This window comes from Syngnathoides biaculeatus, chromosome 22, assembly GCF_019802595.1.
Source record: "Syngnathoides biaculeatus isolate LvHL_M chromosome 22, ASM1980259v1, whole genome shotgun sequence".
Taxonomy (NCBI): Eukaryota; Metazoa; Chordata; class Actinopteri; order Syngnathiformes; family Syngnathidae; genus Syngnathoides; species Syngnathoides biaculeatus.
Window position 1 is genome coordinate 17434213 of NC_084661.1, and position 24184 is coordinate 17458396.

General features: G+C 44.6%; 1 protein-coding gene across 28 annotated transcripts in view; it reads right to left on the bottom strand.

Annotated features, from left to right (window-relative positions):
• tcf7l2 (transcription factor 7 like 2) overlaps positions 1-23210 on the bottom strand; it is a 93897-nt gene extending 70687 nt beyond the window's left edge. For 7 of the 28 annotated variants that reach the window (XM_061810819.1, XM_061810816.1, XM_061810815.1 and 4 more), the window contains exons 1-3: positions 22041-23208; positions 21761-21827; positions 21507-21631 (exon numbers count right to left, since the gene is read on the bottom strand). In XM_061810819.1, the coding sequence (XP_061666803.1) occupies positions 21507-21631; positions 21761-21827; positions 22041-22229 (381 nt within the window). In that variant the 5' untranslated portion in view covers positions 22230-23208. Of the gene's footprint in view, positions 1-21506; positions 21632-21760; positions 21828-22040 lie in introns of all 28 variants that reach the window. The other 21 variants (XM_061810823.1, XM_061810821.1, XM_061810814.1 and 18 more) reach the window with 7 other exon arrangements.
• Between the last annotated feature and the right edge of the window lie 974 nt (positions 23211-24184).

A 24184-nucleotide genomic window follows, 5' to 3' on the forward strand; every position in this document is an offset into this window, starting at 1 on the left:
TTGGGGGGGGGGGGTCCCCCCCCCCCTCTTTTTTGTTCTGCGAGAATTCGCTGTGAATTAGTTAAACGGCAGACGGGATATAAGGAAGCTGCTCCTCACGGGGGAGACAATGTGTGCACTCTCAGGCTTCAACAAAGACTTCCGACACGCCGGGAACACCGCCGCGCGCTATCACACGAATACACCTACACATATTCATCAATCCCAAAGTATCACGCAGGAGGCACCGCGCACACACACAGGCAATTAATCCGCACAAAAGCAACGTACCGAGCTGCAAACACGCTTTTTTTTTTTTTTTTTTGGTCTCTTTGGCACCTGAAAGTGCACCTGGAAGCAGTCCAGCCTGAATATTCATGAGAAACGCCGGATCGCAACGCGAGTCCTAAAAATGGCTTCAAGTTATGCCTTTATTAACTCATCATTTCATAAACTAGACATTTTACAACTTTGAAGAATTATCCTGGCTCATGGGGTAAGATTAGACGGCACCTTGATTGAAATTATGTTTATGAATTCTTTTTTATTTTGAAAGTTTCCTCGAAATTAGTCCAGATGTTTTCAAGTAATGGTGCTACAAACAATGATTGGAGCTTTATGTGTGTTTTATTTTTACCAATCAACAAAAAGAATCAAAACGTTTTTTATCAAAGCACACCCACCGTAAACTGTAATCAAAACGTTTTTTTTTCCACTTAATCCTATGAACAAACAGTGATCAGAAAATGTATTAAAATTGTATAATAATTTCATTACCAACTAACAAAACACAATTAAATGGTGATCAAAACATTTTAGGGCATACAGTGCGTTTGAGTATTCCAGCAATTTCACAAACAGTGACTAAAATGCCTCAATGCTGTTTCCATAATTCTATGAACCAATTAATGAATAAACTGATATAAATTATGGGCTAAAATCTGTGATCAAGACTTTCTATGGCAAAATTGTGCTTTGTAACCAAGAAAGGCGTTTCAAAGTGATTAACTAGAAAAAAAAAAAAGAAAAAAAAAAATCAATTCAAATTGTTGGGTGAAATACTGCTAACCAAATTAATGACGGCAATATTTTTCCCTGCCAACTCCCGAGCTAACCTACAGCTCGCTCGCACTTGACCGTCTTGCACGCTCACTGCCATCACTTCTTCCTTCCACAAGATAGTTTTAATGAATAAATAAGTAATAAAGGGCTCATTAAAATGAGTGACGCTTCCGTGACAATAAGCCCCGACGTATTATCACGCACGGGCCAGAATTTTCCATGTTTCCCCCTCTCCTAACTTGACCATACGACTCCTACGAATCAGACACCCGCACACACACACACCTCACTCTTAATTATCACTTAATCACGTGGCAATCTGTCCTCCCCCCCTGCACAAACATGCCAATTATTGATGAATATTTAATTTGACAAAGTGATTAGTCTTCCGACAGGACAACCGAAAAGCCCGAGTGAGACTATGTGACTTCATGCTTGATATAAATGCCTTAATAAAATAAAAATAAAAAGGTTCTTCCGCTCCCCCCTTTTGTATCTTCTTCCCTTGCATGTCCAAACCCTCTCCTCTCCCGCCCCCGGACAAAAATCCCACGCCGAAGATAACGTGTCAATAATGAGCTGAGGCCATCTATTGATCATCTTAATTTTGCATCTATTAGCAAGGGAACGGTTCGCTCCGAGGGCGAGGAAAGCCGGGCGCTAACGCGCACCGACAGGCTGGATGGAGATCATTACAACTGATGCTCTCAGACACGCGCGCACACACACACACACACACACTTATGCCGTGATTGACATGGAGATAAGACAGCAGAAGCTAGCGCACGCTTCCCCGCACACCGAGCTAATGATACACCAAAACATGCGCATACGCTCGCGTCTATCTAGGAAGCTGAAGCGGCGAAGAAGAAAAGCGGGCCGCACGTTTTTTTGCTAATTGGCACAGTCAGACAAGGAAGCACATGAGAGGGTGAGAGAGAAGCAGCATTTAGCTGGAGCACCTCAGCCGGTCTTAAGTCATTGAAATACTGGAAAAGCACAGTAGAGCCAGGCTATGACCTGGATAACGGGGGAGAGGGGGGTGGCGGGGGGAGGTCTTGGAAACTCACTTATATGCTGCTTATTGCGGGTTCCAAAAAAAAACCTAAATTAAACTAAACATTTGTTTGCTCACAGGTTGCGTGCCATGTAGAAAGATATGGGGCAACGTTCGCTCTCTATTCTATTCTATGGAAGAACAGGTGAGGACGAATTCCTGGTTCATGTCGGAAAACATCACAGCGTCACAATTCATTGGATTTTAATTGTTATATTGGGTGCTACATTTAAGTAAGGCTGATCATCAGCGATTTTTAGCATTTCGAATGCGAGCACAGCTGCATATGAAAAGTGCATCACTTGCAGAAGTGCCTGCAACCTAGTCAGCCAGCCAACAGGGGGCGAATGCACAATGAATGCTTCATTAAACTCTGGCTCTGCACTCCAGTGCCAACTTCAAAATAAAAGCATGAATTTATTATGTTACATTTATTCTTATTTCGAGATTCGTTTTGAAGTGAAAAGTGTTACATAATGTTCGTTTAAAAAGAAAAAGTGCAACAAAAATAAAGATTTTGCCCTAAAGTGATCCACAGTCATGATTAATAATCATGATTACAATATTGATCAAAATAATCCCGATTATTGTTCATTTGGACGTAATTGTGCAGCCCTGGAGGGTGGCATTTTGATTCTGCAGTGGACCATTGGTGAAATGGTATCTCACCAAGGGCAAAACACAAAATATATGAAAAAAAAATAATAATAATTCTCTCTACTTTTGAGAAAAACTGAAGCGACAGCAAGTAAGTAAACGGAAATGGCAACGCTATGTTTGAGGACGAACGTCATGAGAATTTATAAATAGGCAACAAAATGCATACGCCGCGAGTTGGTAGTTTCCAATTGGCTTTACGTGGTAGTTTGTTTTCCAGGGTTAGAAAATGCACCGTCGCCGTTACGAATGGATGGAGGGCGCCGTTTCGATTTCACGCAGTATTGATTCAAAGTGCAACCATTTCAAATGGAGATGTGCATCAAATATCGTCTCTTCTTGGGATATTTTCCTTGCTTCTGGCAGGTGTGATGGGAGGCACGGGGTAGACTAAATCCCAGAATAATAATATGTTGCGATTCCCCTCCTGCCGCAGCAGGCCTCACGGTTGGCATTGACGCAACCGTCTGAAATATACAGGAGAAGGCTGCACCTTTCTAACAACACGGGCCAGACGGCAATACCTTCGTGTACGTCTGAAATTTAAGCGGGGAGGAGGTCTTGCATCGCGCAGCCTCCGCACTATGGAGGTGAGGTCGGAGGCATTAAAACCTTGCCTTCAAACTGTTTTTCTTTTTCTTTTCTTTTTTTTTTTTTGTCAGCTGAGAGATGCAGGAGAGGGATCGAGGGAGCGTTGGAGGGTGGGGCGCGGCGTAGCGGTGGTGGTGGTGGTGGTGTTGGGCTAGAGGAGAGAGGGATGGGTTGTGGTGGTGGGGAGGGAAAAGCCCTCAGCCAAGCCATCAAGTTGAACATTGAACTTCACAGTAGTAGCTGCCTTTCTGCGCCGCGCCGTTTGATGTTACCTCCAAAGCAAAGCGATCAAAGGCTTGGAGTGTATGGCGTGGGGAAGTCCCAAGCTCTTAGCCTGCCAGCTTGTGATATATGCAAAGAGAGAGTTGGGAGCTAAATAAAAATAAATAAATCAGAAACTGGGAGGAAGCGCAAACGGAATGTCGCTAAATACGACGTCGACGAGGAGAATGTGATGCAATTGGCCGCTCGGCGACAGCGTGCTGGAACGAGAGATCCATTTACGTGGCAAAAACCTCATTAAAGCTAGAAATGGGCACAATAAAAAGAGTTTTGTAAACAAAAGGCACCAAGGTACTTCTGAGTACGGCGACACGAGTAACTATTGCTGATTGAAACTGAAAAACGATTCTGGCAGCAGAAAAAAAAAAAAAAAACAAACCCTGAATTAATCCAATGGAATTTGTGGGTAAATGGAGTGGATGTCGTAAACATTTGCACAAAGACCGCCGAGTCACGTAGTCCCCATTTCTGAATGGAGCGACCGGGAACCAAAGCTCGAAAAGCATTCTCGATGAATAAAATGATTGCTTGGGTTGACTTTAAGAAATGCAGCAAAAAATAACGGCTAACTCTATAACACTTGATTCATTTCCGCATCAAAAGAGGACGTCTGTGGCATTAAACCAAGCTGCAGAAAAGTCCGTGAATTAGCCGATCACGTCAACCGAGTATGTGAATGACCACCACGTGAAATATGCCCAGCGTTTCATTTTTCGTTGAACATCATTTTTTTTAAACCGACACTTCACACATTCAAACTGTGGCAGTAGAGAAGAAGGCTAAAAAAAAAAAAAAATCATCATTGAAGCCATTTATCCAGCTGTTTTGGTAAAATGACAAAAAGGTTTGTTCACCGGTGGTGCTTTCAGAGCCATTTAACATCGCGTCTTGGTGAAAAGGTTTTTTTTTGTAGATGTTTTTCTAACAAAAGTAAAAAAAAAAAAAAGCAGAAAATGTGTAGGAATGGGTATATTTAAGAAATAAAAAACATTTAAAAACCTGGCTGGGAAAATACATTTGCTTAAGGTCAAGGTTTGGTTCACAAATCAGTCCAGTATGAACTGCAAAAGTTATCTTTTTTGTAAACGAAGACATTTAAAAAAAAAAAAAATTACAAACCACTGGCAGTAAATTCTACAATGAATTAAAAATTCTCACATAAAAAAATCTGGAATCACAGAGCAGCTTTTAACTTTTTAGCAAAACGCAACATCAGTAGTCGTCTCCTTCAGATGACTCAAGTTTTTGACGTGGCGCCAAAAGTGCGTCACGAAATGTAACCTCTGCGTGCCAGAGGCTGAGCCGCCCCGTGTTCTTTTGAGGAGTAAACCTCCTACGAAAGCCTCTGTCTACTTGCGCTTTCTCGCTTTCTACCCAGTGCGACGGTTCCTGTCCGTAGTTTGCCTTTATGGTCGAGTGCAGTTTTTTGAAAATGTGCTGCAGTTCTTCTCCAAGTCAGAGGTGTCACTACAGCTGGTATTGGCAAGGACGCCACAGGGTGGAGCTTCCTCAGCACTTTTTGCTCCTTTCCTGTAGCCGTTTTTACTTTCCTTTACTTTCCATAATTCTCTTAATCACGCATTGGCATCAAAACAGAACATTCAGAGAGATTCACCATCCCCAAAAAAAACAATGTAACATGACGGCGTAAATTGTTTTCAATTGTTACAATAGTGATTCTCAAATTAAGGGACACGTGACAAAGGTGGCTCAGGAAAGTTCAACTGCATTAAGTCCACCACATTCGTCTTTAGTCTTTAACAACTGTTCTTAAACATTTATTTGAGTACAAATTTTATTTAACGGTGTTTTTTTAATGTTGGTCATCATGCTGGTACGTGGCGAGCTAAGAATTTTTGCATTAGAGTGTTAATTCACAGTGGGGGGGGGGGGGGAGCCTATGACAGCCAGAAATGGGAGGGAGGGTATTATTACAACTTCCTCCTCGCCCCCCCCCCCCCTCCCCGAAATGCTCTCTGTCAAGTGGCAAGAGACAGTGTCGTCTGGATGTGAATACAGAGCGGCGTTTAAAGGGAGCAATACGGTAAACAAACCTTGGTTGTCTCAATGGAGCACAAACACACACACATGGACTCAGCTGGGCTACAGAGTTGCGAGAGATGTGTGCTAGAATTGACACCGAGACAAACACACACACACACACACGCATATATATATATATATATATATATTATATATATATATATATATATACACACACACACACACACCCTTTCCCCAAGGCTGTAGGATTAAGAGGTCCAGCTGGCTGACAGCAAGGCCCTTCCTTCCCACGTATCCTGTCAGCCTTGCATCACCCCACCCCTGCAGAACCCCGGGTCCGTGTGCCAGTCAGCTGGGCCGAGCGTGTCAGCGGGACACACCTGAATTTTTCACGGCTCATCTCGCACGGAATTTCAAGAATAGTAACCCGTGACGCGGGATGTGCGAACGTCAAGGGCTGATCGAGAATCCAAAAACTGGACAACAGCCTTAGAGGCCGTTAAAAACATAAAGCTGGGTGTCCTCAACACAAGCGACGTGACACGTTCCCACGCTTGGACTGTGAGGTCATATCAACCTTCCCTCCGCAGGATCTATTGAGTCACGTTTCCAGCAAGCTTGACATCAAATCCTGATCCGTCTTCTGTTTGCAGCGTCTGCTACGTGAATCCTGTGACGTGATAACAGCGCAACTCTGCCAAGACTCTTTTTGCAGTCGTTTTTAGCATCTGAGCAGAAAACAAGCACTAAGTGATGATTCTTTGTCAACCAATCAATGGACTGAAGCATCTAGTTCCACCCTTTAGAAACAGGAACAATAGTTGTCAATCAACGACATGCATTAGATTAGCACTAAAAACCTTGCAATTTAGACTGCATACCGCACCGAACCGAAATGAATACGGTGTCATAGAAATGGGTCTGGAATGGGGTCTTAGGGTACGTCAGTGTTTCAATAAATATGGCAGTATGTACCAAAACGAAGATTTACAAGGTACCCCTAAAAAAACTTAAAATCGGAGATATGAAAACATGGGGAAATGGGATTTTATTCAGGTGGCCTTCTTTTTAAAGATAAACTATGGTCCCGAGAAGCCTGAGTGGCTCGTGGTAGCAGGAATAAATCCAAGCAATCGAGCCGTGCCTTCTGATAAGGACCCGTAGCAGCTGCGCAGTCCAGCAGGAAGGAGGAGCTTTGCGTTTTGTAGATTATTAATGGGCTCCAGTATCTCGTTACACCTCTACAATCTGGTGAGCATCTCAAGAGACAATACTAAACAATACAGATGCAAATACTGTTAATGTGTTACCATACTGAAGTGAATGAAGTGGTACAACTTTGGGACTCTATTCTGATTACGGGTTCTCTCCAAGCTTCTGGCTTCAAAAGGAACAAAATTCAGATCAAGCCAAGAGAGGTACAAATGATTAGGAACCACAAAAGCCTTGCGGAAGCAAAATAGTGTCCTTAAGGAACAATCAGCAGCGCAACAAGAGCCATTTCATTCGGTAGTATTGTCATTTCGGTCTTGTGTTCATAAATATGGATCACAGAGTCAGAGGTTATAAGAACCAAACACATAAATTCTTCAACTTCCTCATTACCAAGCCTGGCGTGAGTGACGGGCTTAATACAGGAAAGTTTCAGTGAAGACAAAACACGAGCAGCACAAAGGTTGCGAGCACGACCACAGAATGCTAACGCCCGACTTGCAGCTGCCTTGCCTGGATGGCTCACTAATGAGAGCAGAGGAAGAAAATCTATCCGGCTACCCTGATACTGTCGGTGGGGCGAATCACTACCATAGATTGAGGGGAGGGTGGAGTGTAGAAGAAGGGGTCAAAAAAAAAAAAAAAAAAAAAGCAGACAAGGTGTATGGAAAGAATAAAAATGAGGGAGTGAGAAATGGGGGGAAAGGGAGAGAGAGAGAGAAAAAAAAAATCACTATGATGACACATAAGTGCAAAGAGCGATTAAGGATTTACTTTCAAAAGAACTCCCATTGATCTTTTTTTTGATAGACCTGCAATAAATCAAACTGGATTGACTCGCATGAGAACCGAGCCTAATCCTTTAGTCAGATCCGGGAGAACTCCGACCAAACCAGCTGTTAATTTAGGCTTTACAAGATAAAGAAGGAGAAATCCAACCTGATGTACCCTAGGGCAGGGGCTTACATCATCTCTGTAAAGCAATCAACTTATTGCCAGTTTGGAGAGGTAATCAGAGCACATACTGAGAAAGGGATGGCAGGGGAGGGATTTCTGGGTGGAAGAAGAGAATAGGAAGGGAGTTTGAAGGGTAAGAGCATGGCAGAGACAAATCAGTCAGGAAGAGGAACAACTTCAGGCATGCTGGGTACAAACTGGATCAGCTTATAAAATGATGGAATCTGATTGTTTCAAAATATGCTTCACTTCATTCAAATGGTGAACGGACTTGTGTCGGGCTTTATCTACGGCGTCACCGTGCCCAAAGTGCTTTACAAAGCCTCACATTCATCATTGTTCGGTGCCATGAGCCAATCGATCGGCTGGCAACATGTCCAAAGTGTCTCTCGTCTTAAGTCAGATGGCACAGTCTGAAGCCCTCGCACAACCCAAACAAGGACAAGCGCAATACATTTTTTTTTTTTTTATGTACTCCTTCATTCATCTCTCAGGGGCAAAGTTGAACCAGTTGGGACGTGCTAATAGTAACGTGCCATCTACGATTACCGCCCAGCAATTTCCTTGTATCTCATCTCTCAGTTACCCCGTCGGCCTGTGTCACCTCAATCAGGTCCTGCCTGCCGCAAAACGGTCGCACCATGACAACCATAGCAATTAAAATGGTTATTTTTGTACGGCAGAACAAGAGGGATGTTGTTCCTCCCGAAAAGAACGTGACGGAAGTATGGTAAGGCACAGAGTGAACCGTGCTAATGTCTTTTACACATCTGTTGATTCTATTTACTATAATCAGACAAATGCGGGGGTGTAGGCTCCTCTTCTCCGCTCCGTGTCACCGCAATGGCGGATGCAGAGGATAAGGCTTGAAAACTCAACGCACAGCCGCCCCGTCGCGCTCACGCTGACACAAAGGCTCATTAGCTCGCCAACTCTACCCCCCATCCTCTGTCTTTAATGTCCTGTTTACGCAGCAAAAACAACCAGATCAGGCCTGAAATCCAATAACGGAGCTTTGCAGGGCCCTTTACGCCGACCCCGCAGGAGTGCTGAGGAGAAGCAGGCCTTGTAGTCTCTGGATGCTATCCAAAGAGAAACCAAAGCTCAGGAGTCCTTACAAAGCCACACATAAAATAAGAGTTAAAACAGCAGTCGCCGTTGAGGCTATCAACGCACCGCACGGTCAGTCGTTAGTCTCAACCCCGCCGCCATTTTTAAGGCAAACCCAGACTAGGGTGGAAACACATTTCAAAGTGTTTGGTAAACATTTGTCCATCCGATGTATCTATATCGCTGGATTTTAAACGTTAAATCATCCGATCCTGGTATCCACTAGCACCTCCCTCCGCGGCCCCAAGGTCACGTTTAATCGCGCAGAGCATTAATCTCACCGGACAGATGGCAAGCAGGCGGTCCCTCAATTACTTTATGCCCAATTGAATCATTACTGGCATGATTTGTTAAATCACGTCACATCGAAAAGCGAGGCAAGGACTGGATGGATGAGCTACAGGTGGGGTGAAACCTCGATCACAAGGGCAGGTGTGCCTCTTGTGTGTGATGAGATCACAAAAGACTTGAGAATACAAGGGGATGACTTGTGTGGGGATTTTGGCAAATTGGGAAGTTTGGCACCCATCACTGTGGTATTCAGAAAAAACAAATACACGGGCCCTATTTTTCTTGAAACCAAAACCAGAGCAGAAGGCTGATGTGGAAGCAGTCGGCTCCGGGCAGCCCATCCGAGGAAACCGCACGGCAAGACCAATTCAAAACGGGGGGAAAAAAACGATTCTCTCCACAATGTATGCCAAGAAAAGTTGGATTTTCTGTGGTAGCGGGGGTCTATTTTGTGACAACCATTTGTCATAGCGGAGCAATCCCAGTGGGCTCGACTCCATCCAGCATAAAAACCCCAAAGTGGAAGCAGTCCCGTCGCAGCGTTCACCCGTGTTGATGCCTCAATCATTATTTGGAAGCAATTTGAGGTTGACTTTTTTCCGGCGTCTCCGACCGCACCGTGTCGTCTTGCCAGAGACTTTACAAAGCCAACAAACGAAACTCATCGAGTCGGGGCCAGTTTTGTAATTTATTTGTCGCTCAAATGTCAGCAGGGGCCGCTTTCCACCTCAGCCACAGAGTATCTTATCTGTGCTGACTGTCCAAAAATACATTCAGAATACCACGCATGTTCTCCAGGTGACTTTTTCAAATTTTCCCTTTAATCCCCACTTGAGATGTTGAAAATGATACCTTGAATACCTTCACAACTGAGCTGCATAGTGTGAAACTTAATCCAGTGGTCGTGAAAAACATTTGCCCAACTGGCGACCGAAGTCAAGACTGGCAGCTTGCCACTAACTGGGAACAGTTGTGTAAAGACCACCGTACCGCTGATGTAAAACGATCTGCGGGAGCGTATAGAAAACTTCCACAAGTTTTCCTTTTTCAGAGTCAACGTAAGGAATTTGTCTTGCCTATGGGCAGTAGAAACAGTTGTTCTCCCAGGAGATTTGGGAAAGCACTTTGGGAGGGAGTGAGCAGTCGAATTCGGGAATCGATGACATATGCACATGCAAAGCTACAGCGACGTAATTTTCACACTCGCAAAGATGATTGGGACCGTTCCTAAGAGGCGCTGAGGACTTCCTGTGGCTGCCCGTAGACCATTACGCTGCAGTATTCGCCCCATTGCTAATGTGTTCCATGTTTCTGTTGCCACCAAGCAAAATTTTTGCCTGCATCAGATGTTGCTCAAAGAACGCAGAGTCATAATTTACAATGAAAAGTACACCCAAAGGCCATCATATATGGTTAGCATCTGTCCTAAAAGTAAATTAAAAGAATTCATCAATTCATTCACAAATACAATCATGGTTTCAACAATTTGGCAAACAGATATTTGGACAGGAACTCGACTCAAAGTTGTTGGTGCTTGACAGCCAATTTGGATGAGCCTCAGCGAGGACCTTGTAAATTGCCAATGTGCTGTTCATTGCTTTCCGGGTTGTTCAAAGGCATCTTCGCGTGCCGAGGCAGACAATAAATGTTTTCATCAAACATTTGGGAATTTCAACAAAATTTCACTTTCAAAGAAAACAACTGCCATCCTACAATTTGGATCAGCAGCTAAATTGACAATTTTCATAATAATGGATTCAGTCTGGTCTCACGTCCTACCAAAGCTACAAATAAAAGAGCTGAAACCAATGCAGAGAAACCGTTAAAAAGGCTGACGAGCAGTAAGTCCAGTTCACCAAATAGTGGTTCAGAAACTTGCATACAGCGCGTCAAAGTCTTGTAGTTCCCAGTTTCTTCACAGTCAAGGCGGGGGGTGGGGGGGGGGGTCAACCCAAGGCCTCTGACCCGAACTTGACCACGAGCCATAAGTCTTTCCCCAGCTGCTGTGCGTCAAGCCCGAGGGCCAGCACCGCACCTGTTTTTGACAAGCCTCCACATTCGCACCCGGCTTGGCTGCGCTGGGGACGGTCGCTTTGCTGTCAAGTGACAAATGCTGACACACGAACGCTGCGTCCAACTCGGACAAGAGCCACTTCAGACTGGTGTGAGCCACTTATGGAGCATCTTAGCGAGAGGTCTTGCTTTCCATGTTTCAAGGCAAGACCGTGGCAGAACGGTTGGAAAGCAACGCTTCCCTCAACACGGACACTGTGCTAACCTCTGTTTTTGCAAAAGGACTTAGCTCTTGCAACCGTTGAGTGATTCTACCCGAGCAAAACAATAGATTGCTCAAACGGAAAAAGCAAATTTCAGTCATCAGAGTATTGCAAGCGTTGACAAGTTAACAAGCGAGACTCCACTCGCAAAAGACTTCCCACTATCGCAGTAAACGTAGCATCAGCGTCAGCATTGCTCACCGTGTGAGGGAAGATGGAATGCAACTTTCCCTGACGTCAACATCAACAACACAAGACAAATTTTCTCATCAGTTTTTATCTTGAGAAGCGATCTGGCGGCAGAAAAATCTTTGGCTGGAAGTGGACACACTGAGCAATTACAGGGCATGCTGGAGATGACGGCAGCTGATTGAGCGGAGTGGATGCTAAATGATGTTGCTATTCACTCAGGCGTGTGCTGGACCGCGACCACGTCCCCCCCACCTCATTTGCAACGCAATCCCGCACGTTGCGCACACTGCATCTTTTGTGACTTCGATGTCTAGGCTTCATTTGCTTTGCCCGCCAAGTAAACTTCTTTGCGACCGATCAGCATCTCGAGTTCTGTAATCCCTACGCAGTCTCTCCAGCGCAGCCACATCCATCCACACCGTCGAGCCGACACACACACACACACACACACACCACACACACACACACACACACACACACCTCTACCCCAGCCTGACTAATGTGCCCTGACACTCGTACATCACCCCGCAAATTGGCCAAATGAATTAACTGCGGACCCTGCTGAGCTTTACGGGCTTTAAATGGATTTCCTCCACTCCACGTCTGTCCAATAATTGCATTTATCCATCTTGTTGAAGCCAGGTTTACACACTCGCAAAACATCATGCCAATCCCCTGGAAACATTTTCCGCTCTGGCGGCCAGCGCGAGAGGCATTTGTCATCGGATCATAACGGCTAATTCAAACAACAATTAGCTTGATGACCGGGTCGTATGTCAGCGTCTAGCACCTTGTAGGACAACGCTTCATCTATCGCTTTATCTGTCGATAGACACGTGCACACCCGTGCACACACTGCCTTCCATTTTGTCTGCGTGTGACCAATTGAGCCATGTAAGACTTTATGACGTAGTTGTGCTGGTTGAGACAGCACAGCCGCAGGAGGGTAGAAACCGCATGCCTTTGTTCGGCCAAACATTCAGACTGAGTGCTGGGCAGGCAATGAGAACTTGTTCAGTGGGGGTCATCGCAACACTTGGGAGAATGTTTGAAGAGAAGTGCATTAGACACTAGAGGGGGGGGTAGGAGGGGTCGGGGCAAAGGACAATTTAGCTATGTAAACATGCAGCTACTTTCTTCGCACTCATGCACTCCAGAGACAAGCCACTGTTCAAACAGCGTCTATTGCGTTCTTGTGCCTGGGCCGTGACAGACAGGAATAGGGATTTCGCGTGAGGGCCCGGCCGGGTCCAAACCAGGGAGTCTTCAGTCTCCACATTTCATGACGAACCGCAAAACTTATCTTTATTGATATTCCAAATATGCAAAAGTGCGGCGGCCAATAAAGATACCGTAGGCCGTAAAAAGCGAAGATAAGGAGGCTCCGGGTTCTAAAGGGCACTGCGACGGCATCACATGACACAGAGGCCTCCCCTGCGCGGCGATGCCATCTTCTAATCTCAACTTTCATTATGAGGGCTCTGGTTTCTGATTCATAGCCGGTATCGTGTATCAACCTTTGGATTGCGTGCCGATACATTTTGACCTAAAATAACTATCTAACAAAGACTCCGATGGGTTACGCTGATTTTATTATGTTAAGCTTCTTAAGCGGAACAGCCCGTATTTGTGTGTCCAAAAGAGAACAGCGCGTTATTCCAGAGTTTGTCTTGAGCGGATATCATGTGTAGTTGAGCCCCTAAAGACACATTTTGCGGTGTTAATTTTGGACTTCGACAGGGGTTGATCCACTTATGTGGCTTCCAAACTAAACAAAAAATGCAGTCTCCCACTCCCTCAGATAGGAAAAGAAACTGCCACTTGGGAAGCTGCTGAAGTAAAACTCGTCTCATTTTTGTTTCCAGACCCGTCATTACGGAGAGAGCGGGATGCAGCCCAATTCTCCGAGATGCAGGGCCGTGTGTGTGTTTTTGTTTTTTGTTTTTTTAAAACAGGAGGTCCAATATATCTATCATCATTTGGACTCAGCTTTGCTTCATTGCTGCGAGACAAATGCCATTGTTCATTGAGGAGATGCCGCAAGAGCTGCCAGCCGCCATGTCGGGCTGGTCATTATTTGAATCAAACAAGTCATTTCAGGGTGACGAGATTGCATCGTCTTCCGCTTCAAAAGTGCCAAACCACCTGGTGGCCCGCCTGTTCGTTCACTCCCTCGCTCGCTCTGTCAATCATTCAGTCTGTCAATCCCTTCCGGCTGGACCGCGGGGGTCGCGGTTGTCCAAACAAGTCACTTCATTCACTCTGACCTCTGCAGGGAAGGAGACCAATTGACAATTCACTCAATGCCGTGAATCAATTCGCTTTCTTTCGGAACTCAAGTCCCCCGCCCCACCCCCCGAAGGGTGACACAGTGCGCTGAAATAAATACACAGACAACTCGGGACAGTTGGATGGTCTCGACTGAGTGATTGAAATCATTACTGGATTTTGGGCTGCAGTCTTGCGATCTGTGTCATTGGGGCACTCCCTCAAAATCATTCAACTTTGATGCCAGCTCTACCGGCATTCGACTGTGCGGGCCAAGGGTTACCAACATGGTGTCCGTGGGGACCTGGTCGCTCCCAGGGACCCTCCCATGAGTAGCGCACTGGCTTATTCTAAATATAGCTCACCACTGATATGAAATTGTGATTCCTAGCAATGTTGTACAAGTGATCTCCGACATTGGAAACTGTAAACACAGTGATAGAAATCAAGAGGTGAGGGTTGTTGATATTCATAATGGACCAGTTTCCCGCCGTTTTAAAATTGACAATTATTATGAGAAATCCTGGACATGATCAGTGTCTTCAGACTAGATAAGTCGTAACGATAAATTAATTTGAGAAAACATGCGAATCATCCTGGTTGTCATTTGCATTCCTCCGTACTTAAAAAGTAGGCCTCGGTTTCAGAAAGGAGGCCCACCTGTCTTAATAGGGCAAATCCCCTAGCAAGAGTTCCTGAAACCCCGATATTTGCCCAAAGTGACCCTTTCAGACCAAAATGTACACATTTTTCTGACGCTCCAGCAATGTGCTACTGAGAATATTCATCCTAAAATTTCTGAATTCATTTGTCAGAGGAATAATATGAAACAACTCCTAAAACTCAAGGAGAAAAACAGGTCTTTGACAAACACATTGTCAATAACCCAATTTAAAACAGTTAAAGTCAAGGCTTGCAAAAAAAAAAAAAAAAAAACCAAAAAAAAAACCTAAACTAAATTTGCACATTTTTAAATGTATTCATTTTGAGAATGCTGGTGGAAAAAAAAAAAAAAGTAATAATAATTTGAGGTTGAATTGAGCCGTGAGTGAAATCGACATGAAAAAGCAAATCGCGCATATGAAAAGGCCATTTAGCAATCCCATTTGCGGCCGTCGCGTTTTCGGAGTTGTCTAAACGCGGCCAGAGCGCATTACCTTCATTCTAATGCTCGGCGGGGCCCACATGCTCGGGGCAGGCCCGTGTGTGGCCACAACAAGCTGTTCACAGGAAATGTTATCTCGGGCTGTACACAAGTTGGCAGCTGTCTCTTTACAAGAGGCATATTATTATTAATATTATTGTGTAAATAGGTTTCTAACATCTGCTTTAGGAGCCAACATTAATCTGCTTTTCCGCTGTAATGTGTTCATCAACGTCGGAGAGTGGGGGACATAAAAAACAAAATAATAATGTACCACGCTGCGGGGGGGTTACTTTATTAGCTTTTTGCATTGAAGTCATCGCACAAACTTTTTTTTTCCCGTCTTTTAACGTGCAAATCCTGCCATAATCCGTAGATTAGCAGATGAATTTATTGCAGTTTGTGCTGGCAAATCTCCCTCACCTTTCGCACGCAGCCACACGTCCACCACTTTTCATGGCGTATCGCCTCATTAGTGGCCCCCCCTCCCCCGCCCAGACACACACAATTCCACATCACTCCTCGGAGCTTATCCTGCTACAATTAAAAGTTTAATTACGAGATTAAAAATACACAGGCTGGAGTTTTATCGCCATTTAGTACACACCGAAGCCAATTTCCAACAGGAATTCCCTTTACGATAAACACCAAGTATATTAGCATTAAAAAAAATAAAAAAGAAAAAGTGTATGGATGGCTGTGTCAATGAGAGTGGACATACCAATAGTTGGTAATAAAGGATGTGAAAAATACCTCGTTACTTTTATTCCGAGATCTCTGTTCACAACAATCTTTCATCCAATCGCATGCTTCTAACAAGGTAAACAATGAATATTTTCTATGAATTGTTTTTGACCTTTCCGGCTACAATACTAATTATGGAAACGTATTGATTTTTCTACAGAGAAAATGTTTTTTGTACCATAAATTTTGTGCTGTATATTATCCATAGAATATTGTATGTAATCAAATCAATTACAATCCAACAAAATAAAGAAAATTTGGAAAACAAAAATCATTATTGCAATGTAGGACTTTCAACTAGTGTATAATTACAATTTTTTTGGTTTTCATGATTTGAAGTGGGGTTTTTTTAGCCCTTTATATTCAAATTCACATTCTGTAGTTTTCTTATATGGAGGATAACTGATAAGTCAAACCAAAATAAAGCATAAAAAAAAAATCTAAATACTTTATGCAAAATAAATATCCCCCCCCCCCACCTATTGAAGAGTTTCATCCAGTCTCCAAGAAAAAAAGACACGTCGGTCTTTGTTTGTGGTCCTCATGGAGCGCCGCTTTGACAATGTTGCTCATTATGTGGCCTCACGTGATCATTAGGAGCTGCAGTGCCACCGTTTCCAGACACAACGGTCACTCCAAGTTGCTACAAGGGAGGGGGGGGCGTCAGGGATGGGGGCAGGGTGTCCATTGTCTGTGGCAAGCATGTCAGTACCTGTGCACTTTGACCCTTTCCCCAAAGCCAGCAGAGGCAGACTTGAACGTGCGTAAAAAGTGAAAGTTGTTGAGTCCAATTCCATCCCCGGTCTGGCCTGGCTGCTTTTTTTTTTTTTTTTTTTTTTTTGGTGAGCCCTCGCTCGGGGTCGGGCGTGGGTGCGTGGGGGTGCCATTGTTTGGACATCTATCCAGGAACTGTCGCTCGCTCTATTGCCCCGCCATTAACAGCAATTATGCGCTCCATTCAGGCGGCTTTTGTGGGGGTGACCCCGCAGCCCAGTGCCGCTGCCACCTAACCCCTCCCCCTGCCTCCCCTTCTTCCCTCCACTCGCACACATTTCGCGCTTTCTTGACGCCCCCCCCCCTCCCCTCCCCATTTCACTCCGATCACCTTGTGAATGAACTTGAATTTTAACCACTAGCAACTCCTGAGATCACATCCAGCGGATTTATTTGTCTTCCAATCGGTTTGGAGAAAAATGCAAAGCACGGCCCTTTTTTGTTCTTGTATCACACAGAGGTAAACGTGGATGAACTTCAATTTGAACACTTGTAACGCTCTAGATTCTATTCAGTGGATTTATTAATCTTCTGTGAACTTTGAAGAACACTTATGAAGCTTATTTTTTTTACAACTTGCAACTCTCCAAACCAACTCAAGCTGGATTTCCCCATCTGTCCACAATCAACTAGCTAGTCCAGTGGGTTTGCGGAGCCTCCATCTAGTTTAGAGAACAAATAAATATGGAATTTACACATCTAATTTCTTTGAAACACTAGTGATGCTCAGCTTAAATTTAACTACTAGCAACTCTCGAAACGGCCTGCAGAGGATTTACTAGACTCGCCCTCCATCTACTTGGAAGCAGAAATAAATATGGCATTTGTGGCTGTTTCTGTACTCAACCAGCGCTTGAGGTTGACCCCATCTGAAAGATGCAATTGACAAGCATTCTGATGGTTATCTACCGGGCCACGGAAGCCACTTTAAGGCTTTTCAGACGGTGAGTTCGCTCTCAAGGAGAGGGGAGACTCGACGTTCTGCCGAAGTCAGAGGCCTGCTCCCTTGCCCGCGTCGAGGGCCCCCCCCCCCAACCAAACACGCGAAATTTTTACTGCAGATTCCACAGACGGAAGGAAGAAAATGGGGGTACATAAACACACGGCAATTTAACAGCCGGCCCACTGGGGCTGCATTTAACGGGATGACAAAAGTTGCCGTTCCAGATGTACACCACTGTCTTTGTGTGCTGCTGCGGCGGCGGCGGCGGCTATAGAAATGCACGGGAGAAAGAGCAAGCAAGTGAGCGAGCGCAGGGGGGGAAGGTTGCTTGTGAGGCTAGAAGTGGAGGGGGGGGGGGGGTTTACACTAAAAGAGAGACGGGGGGAGTTAGTCGTGCACAGCTGCTAAACGAATGCCTTTGTGCAAGCCTGTCTACAAAAATATGTCAAGATGTTAAAACAGTAGTGTCAATAAAGTTCATTAAAAAAAAAAAAAAAAGTCCAAACCCGACTTGACTGCAGCTGAATTCCCCCAGATACCCCCCCGCCACTTTTTTACCACTCCCTTTGCACCAGTGAAAAATCTGATGAGAAATGCATCCGCGTTTTGATTCCCGCGAATTGAACAATTAAGCCCCCGCGAGCAGAGATTGAAGGGTAAAAACATAAACACACGTCTTCTCGGTAAATATTTACGACAAAAATCTTTCCCATTCATTTGCCAGGCACTGACAAAACCTTACTGTAAAGACTCTCCACAATGCCCCCCCCCCCCTACAACACACACACACACACACACACGCGCACACATGCACTCCCCCCCTCCCTCCTGCACCTCTACATCTGCGATTCATTGACTTCACAATTTACCACATGTCGAGCCGGGGAGAGGTCGAGCCTCCACGTGAATCATGGCGCAAATATGCGAGTGATTTATTGTTTTGCTAAAAAAATAAATAAATAAAAATACATTTATACTCTGTCTCTCGGCTGTTGGCAGAGCGTGAACAATTACATTTCGGACTAATTAAGACGAGAGAACGCGAGGCCACTAACGTGTCGCGGGCCGAGCGTTTCAACGTGCCAAACTTCCAAGCCCGCCTCCTCCGCAGTCGCTTAAAAGTTAACTCGTCAAATCCAAAGCAGATTTCACGAGCGGTGGAAGGGGGGGAGAAATTCGCAAGCTTCCACTTTTTCTGATTTGCAAGACAAAGAGCCCAGCAACCTTGCACATTTTTGACGCCGAGCCGCCCCCCCTCCCCAAACTCCGACCGCCTACCCCCCTGCAGACACCAATTAGACAACATTAGCATGTAAAGCCAATTTGATAAGGTGTAACACCCCCGTGCCCCCCACCCTCCCCAATCCTTTAAATCCCCATCTTTGGCCGAAAAAGGGGGGAAAAAAAAAAAAATCCATTTACAGGAAGGCGAACACGCGTAATCCATACGCTGACGCATTGTTGTGCTGACAATGTCGCCATGTTGAGCCGAGATACCGTCGCTCGGTGCGCCAATTACGACAGATACAAAAGGATCTTGTCGTTCCGTGTTCTGAGGACAATAAAATCCACGTGCATTATTAAAATGAAGAGAATAAGAAGCAAAGTGTGTCTGGAAAGAAAACACAAAGAACGAAAGGCTACCGTTCAGTATGCATGTGGTAAACCGACATCGGAATATTTTCCATTGGCCAAAACTTAAAAAAAAAAAAAAAAAGGCGCTATGGGGTGGGTCAAAGTGGAAGGGTGGGGGGGGAGGGGGCAATTACCTGTTGCGGTGGGATGCCAGCATTTACCTTAACGCTGGCACACAAAACAAGAAAGGCCAAGTGCAGCAGCAGCAGCAGCCCAGCAAGCCTTTGTGCTGGCTTTAAGGAAAAATCCGAGCTGAGCGGATGTGTGTCGAGTGAGGGGGGGGCGTGGAAGGGGGGGGGGTTCTGTTCAAAGGCTGGACACATGTCCAAATGCTTAAATGATACTAAATTGTCAGCCTCTTTAGACTTGGGGGTGCTTGGCAAAACAAATTCCTGCCAGAGGTCACATAAATGATGTTAACCCCCCGCTGTTCTGCAGAAAAAAATAAAAATCCAAATCCAGATCAAACCCCCCCCCCTTTTTTTTTTCCCACCGGTCATCGTCGCAAGTTGCCACATAACAGACCGCTAATCAATGTCCAGGTGAATTATTAATGCCGGCTTAAGTTGAATACATTGATATTAGAGCTAGCGACCGCTTCAAAGACACTAATGGCTCGGACACAGTGGGTGGGGGGGGGGGCTTATTTACAGACCAGTCGCAGGATCCAGGAAGTCCAATTGAAGATGTTTTGAGGTCTTTTTTCGTAAGACCACCTTGATGAAATGGAAGAAAATTGTACCACATAAAAAGGAAAAGCCTCTTCCCAACAGCAGCTCGTGACTATTGATTAACAAACAAACAAAAAAAAAAAAAAGCAGGATTAACAATTAAATGTTATTTTTAAGGATAATGAAGGCCTTCTAAGGATTTTCATGATTTGGGAACCTAAGCTATATTTTATTTAAATCAAGGAAGATCGTGAAGACAAACAATGCAAGTCACCTGCCAATCAAATCCTTTTCTTGTCTTCTTTTATTCTAAATCAGAGAAACTCTTGAGTAAAAAAAAAAAAAAAAAAAAAAATTTAAGGCAAAGCTTCTTTTTTCCCCCCACCAAGCTGAGGAAACTCTTGACAAGGAAATTGAAGACGACGTGCAGACGTGGGAATTACGCTTTAATTTTGTTCCTAATCAGGGAAAATCTTAACTCGGAAATAGAGGAAATAATTAAAAACGACGCCGAGGTGGAATCGAAGGAGCAAAGTTCAACACACGAGGAAGTGCTTCTCGTCTCCGCGCGTGTGTGTCACTTCTGACAAGAATAAATGATGTACGCCTTTACATTAAAAAAAAAAAACTGAAATGTAATCAAATAAAAGACGTGCCTTTTTTGTTTTTCAATGACAAAATAAAAGGAAAATTAGTGCACACAAATCAAAAGCAAACAATTATATCTTACGAGTCCACCATATTCATTTTCAATGCGTGCACAATAGAAAATGGAGGAAACAAATATCAGGAGCTGAGGTTGCGCTGGAAAGGGGGTGGGGGGCCATTGCGGCGAGGAGGGTTCCAATTTCCTAAATGCCTCGCCTTCGCCTTAACCTTGTAAAATGAGATGACAGGTCCTAAAGCGCACAACTTGTAATTGCAAACGTTTAAAATAAAATAAGGGGTGTGTGTAAAAAAAACGGGGAGGGGGGGGGTAAGAGTGCTTAAGGCTCGCTCTGGCCCCGGTGGGAATCATTGAGGTGCATAATTAAAGCCCAGCTAAATAAATAACATTAATTTATTGATGAATTTTGAATTTCCAGTCGTTACGAAAGCCACTCCCCCCTCACCCACACACACACACACAAATATAAAAACCATACAATAATCCTCCAAACGAAAACAAATCAGAACGTGTGGACGCTCGTCCTCCTATATTTGACACTTGCAAATAGAAGCTCATTTGCATATTTCATTGGTGCAGGTTTCACATTGTTGAGAAGGGAAAAGAGGGCATTTTTGATGAGGGCACCCGCCAAATGAATTATTCACTCACCACACGGAAAAAAAAAAACATACACGTTAATAGTGATTATTTCTCGTTATTATGAATTGTTGTTACGATTACGACACGTGAAATTTAAATGTGCACACGCGGCCTTTTTCAGTAGCCACTTAGCATGCTAGCCGCGATGACAGACGGGACTCCAGAGCCTCTCCAACTGTACACTTCAGGGACCCTCGCAAAAAGTCGACTTTTACGTGACTGTCCACTTTTTACACTTTCCCGAAGCGCCGGCGACAAGGCTCGCTCGTGTCACGTTGTCTTGTTTGTGTTCCAGGAAAAAACACAAACAAAAATTTAAAAAAAAAAAAAAAAAAAAGGTGAACTTACTGTGCGTGCTGTGGGAGAAAGTGATCCGTTGGGAAGGTAGGGGCTCGTGAGATCGGGGATCATAATAAACGGATAGCCCGGGTACGGTGGGCTCTTGAACAGCCCTCCATCTTGCCTTTTCGCTGCTAACATGGCGTGGCGGCGGAAAGGAGGAGAAAATGGGGTGGGGGGGGGGGACAAAAAAAGTTTTTAAACAATAAACCAAAAGACACAATTCAAGGGCTGCGGACTTTCAAACGGAAGCCAGAACTCACCCTCCTCTAAACTTTCTCGCGTTTTGTCTCTGAAAGTTTCAGACCGAGGCGGAGGCCGTCTCTCCGCCTTGAGAGAGATTTGGGGGGGGGGGGGAAAGGGGGGAAAAAAAAAGCCATGAAACGCTGGGAGGACCCAGGCCGAATTTTCGCTAGGAGTTGTCCGCCTCGCAAGCCGCCGCCGCGGCGGCCACTCGGAGTTGGTTGGGGTGGGGGGGGGGTAGCGGTGGTGGTGGTGGTGGTGGTGCCGGCGGCGGAGGGGCTAGCGGACCTCCGAACTTACCTCCGAGTCCGACGAGCTGTTCTGATTTGTTTCCGACTCGTTGACGAGCGACGACTTGACGTCCGCTAAATCCCTTTCGGCCGACGAGTTCTCCGAGATTTTCTCCTCTTGCTCGCCTTCGTCTTTAAAGGAGATCATCTCGTCGTTGGCGCCCAGGTCGTCGCCTCCACCGCCGTTAAGTTGCGGCATTTTCTCGCCCTGGCGTGTGCGTGTGTTTCTTTTTTTTTTTCTCTCCCCCCCCACGAGCTTCACTGAAGGCGGCTAGCTCGCTGCTGCTGCTGCTCTCGGTAGTGGGGGTGGGGGGAAGACCTCCAAAAGGAGAAACTTTTTCCTACTTTGAAAAATGGACCCCTCGCCGTCGAAAAAAAGTCCCACTTTCCGCGACTTCGGGGGTGTCGTGGCGGCTGGCGTTTCCCCCCCCTCCGGTTAAAAAAAAAAAAAAAAAAAAAATACACACTCACACAGCGTGCGGCGTTCGCGGTCCCTCATACACACACGCAAAAAAAAAAAAAAGTCCCGAAAAGGAAAAAGGGGGCTCTTGGCGGAAAAAGGGAAAGCCGGAGAAGGAGCCGCGGCGCTCGGATTGAGAGAGTTGAAGTTGGTCGGAGTGGTTTTCAGTTCAAAGGCGGCCCTGATTGACAGATAGAGAGGGATGGAAATAGAGAGAGTCTGGATTCGGGATTATTGACAGGGAGAAACACACAAGAAACTAATGAGATTCAAACAGGGAGGGACCTTCAAGTGACGTTTTCACAAATAGGGAAGAAAAAAAAAAGAGGAGGAGGGAAAGAGAGAGAGAGAGAGAGAGAGAGAGAGAGAGAGAGAGGAAGCCGACTGTGTTGGAGCGTGCGAGGAAGGACAGTGAAGGCAACGCTGCAGGAAGAGGAAAAAAAAAAACACACAAGTTGTTGCACACGTGAAGAAAAAAAATATATCATAAAAAGCGCACATGGGCGGGCTCCAGCAAGGAGTAGCTTCACCATTCCCTCGCATATATTTACATTTTTAAATATTTCACCATCATCCTCTGCTCAAAGGCCTTCTTCTTTAAAAAAAAAAAAAAAAAAAGCAAGATAAAAAAAGAGCGCAATAAACCTTGTTTTTGTCTGCACTGATCTATTTTTTCATCATATTAGGTAATATTTCCTCACATCTATTCCCCATTTTTATTTCATCCTGCCGTGTGACAGCTGAAATGTCCCGTGGGACCAACCTGAATTCCTCAAGGCTGCTCAACTTCACTTTTTGCCTTTATTTCCATTTTTACTATTATCATCAGCAGCTGGAGTGGGCATTATAATATTACACATATATGCATATTCAACATCACCTTCAAACTAATTCTGCGAGAGAAGAGGTTAATAAAAGGCGATTGTTTCTACATAAAATATAATACAAAAACAATGTTTTGAATGAGATTGGGAAGAACAAACGTTGAAGATAGCACGAGCTATTTTCTATTGTTTTCTGAAAGAGAAAAGGTAAAAATGAATAAATGCTTTCACGTGGAAAATGGAAAAAAAAATGTAACTGCAAAGAATTGTCTACTTGTGTTCGGACTGTTTTTTATTTTCAAGCAGAATAATTTGATTTTTAACACCATCTTTCAGCTATTTATTTCAAAAGAGGCACATTTTCCACGTGTGAACATAGATTAAAATAATATAATAACATATTTTAATGAGATTCTGATGTATAAAGATTCAGATAAGGTTTCATGAGCATTTTTTTTTTTTTTTTTGTAATTCAAGACCAGCTTCCATCCATTTATGTTCAAATAAGTTAATAAAGACTTTTACCCCACACAGGAAGACAAATTCTAACCACAAAAAAAAAAAAGAAAATGTTGTAATAGATTACGTGTAATGTAAATAAAAGCAAGGCAGGACTGAGTGGGCGGAATCGTGCGTGGTTTTCCAGGGGCTCGTGTTTGTTTGTGTGCACGTGAACGAAATCAATGATGAGCAACGCTTAGCTTATCTCGTCTTTTTTTCGCTTCCCCTTTTGAGCTGCCGTTCAATGGAACCATGGCGGAATTCACAATGAATTTCACATGGAAACGCACAAAAGGACGCAGTTATAAATATGACATTAGAGACACACACTTACGTGGCGCTCCAAAGACGAGCCCGAGCGTTCCAGAC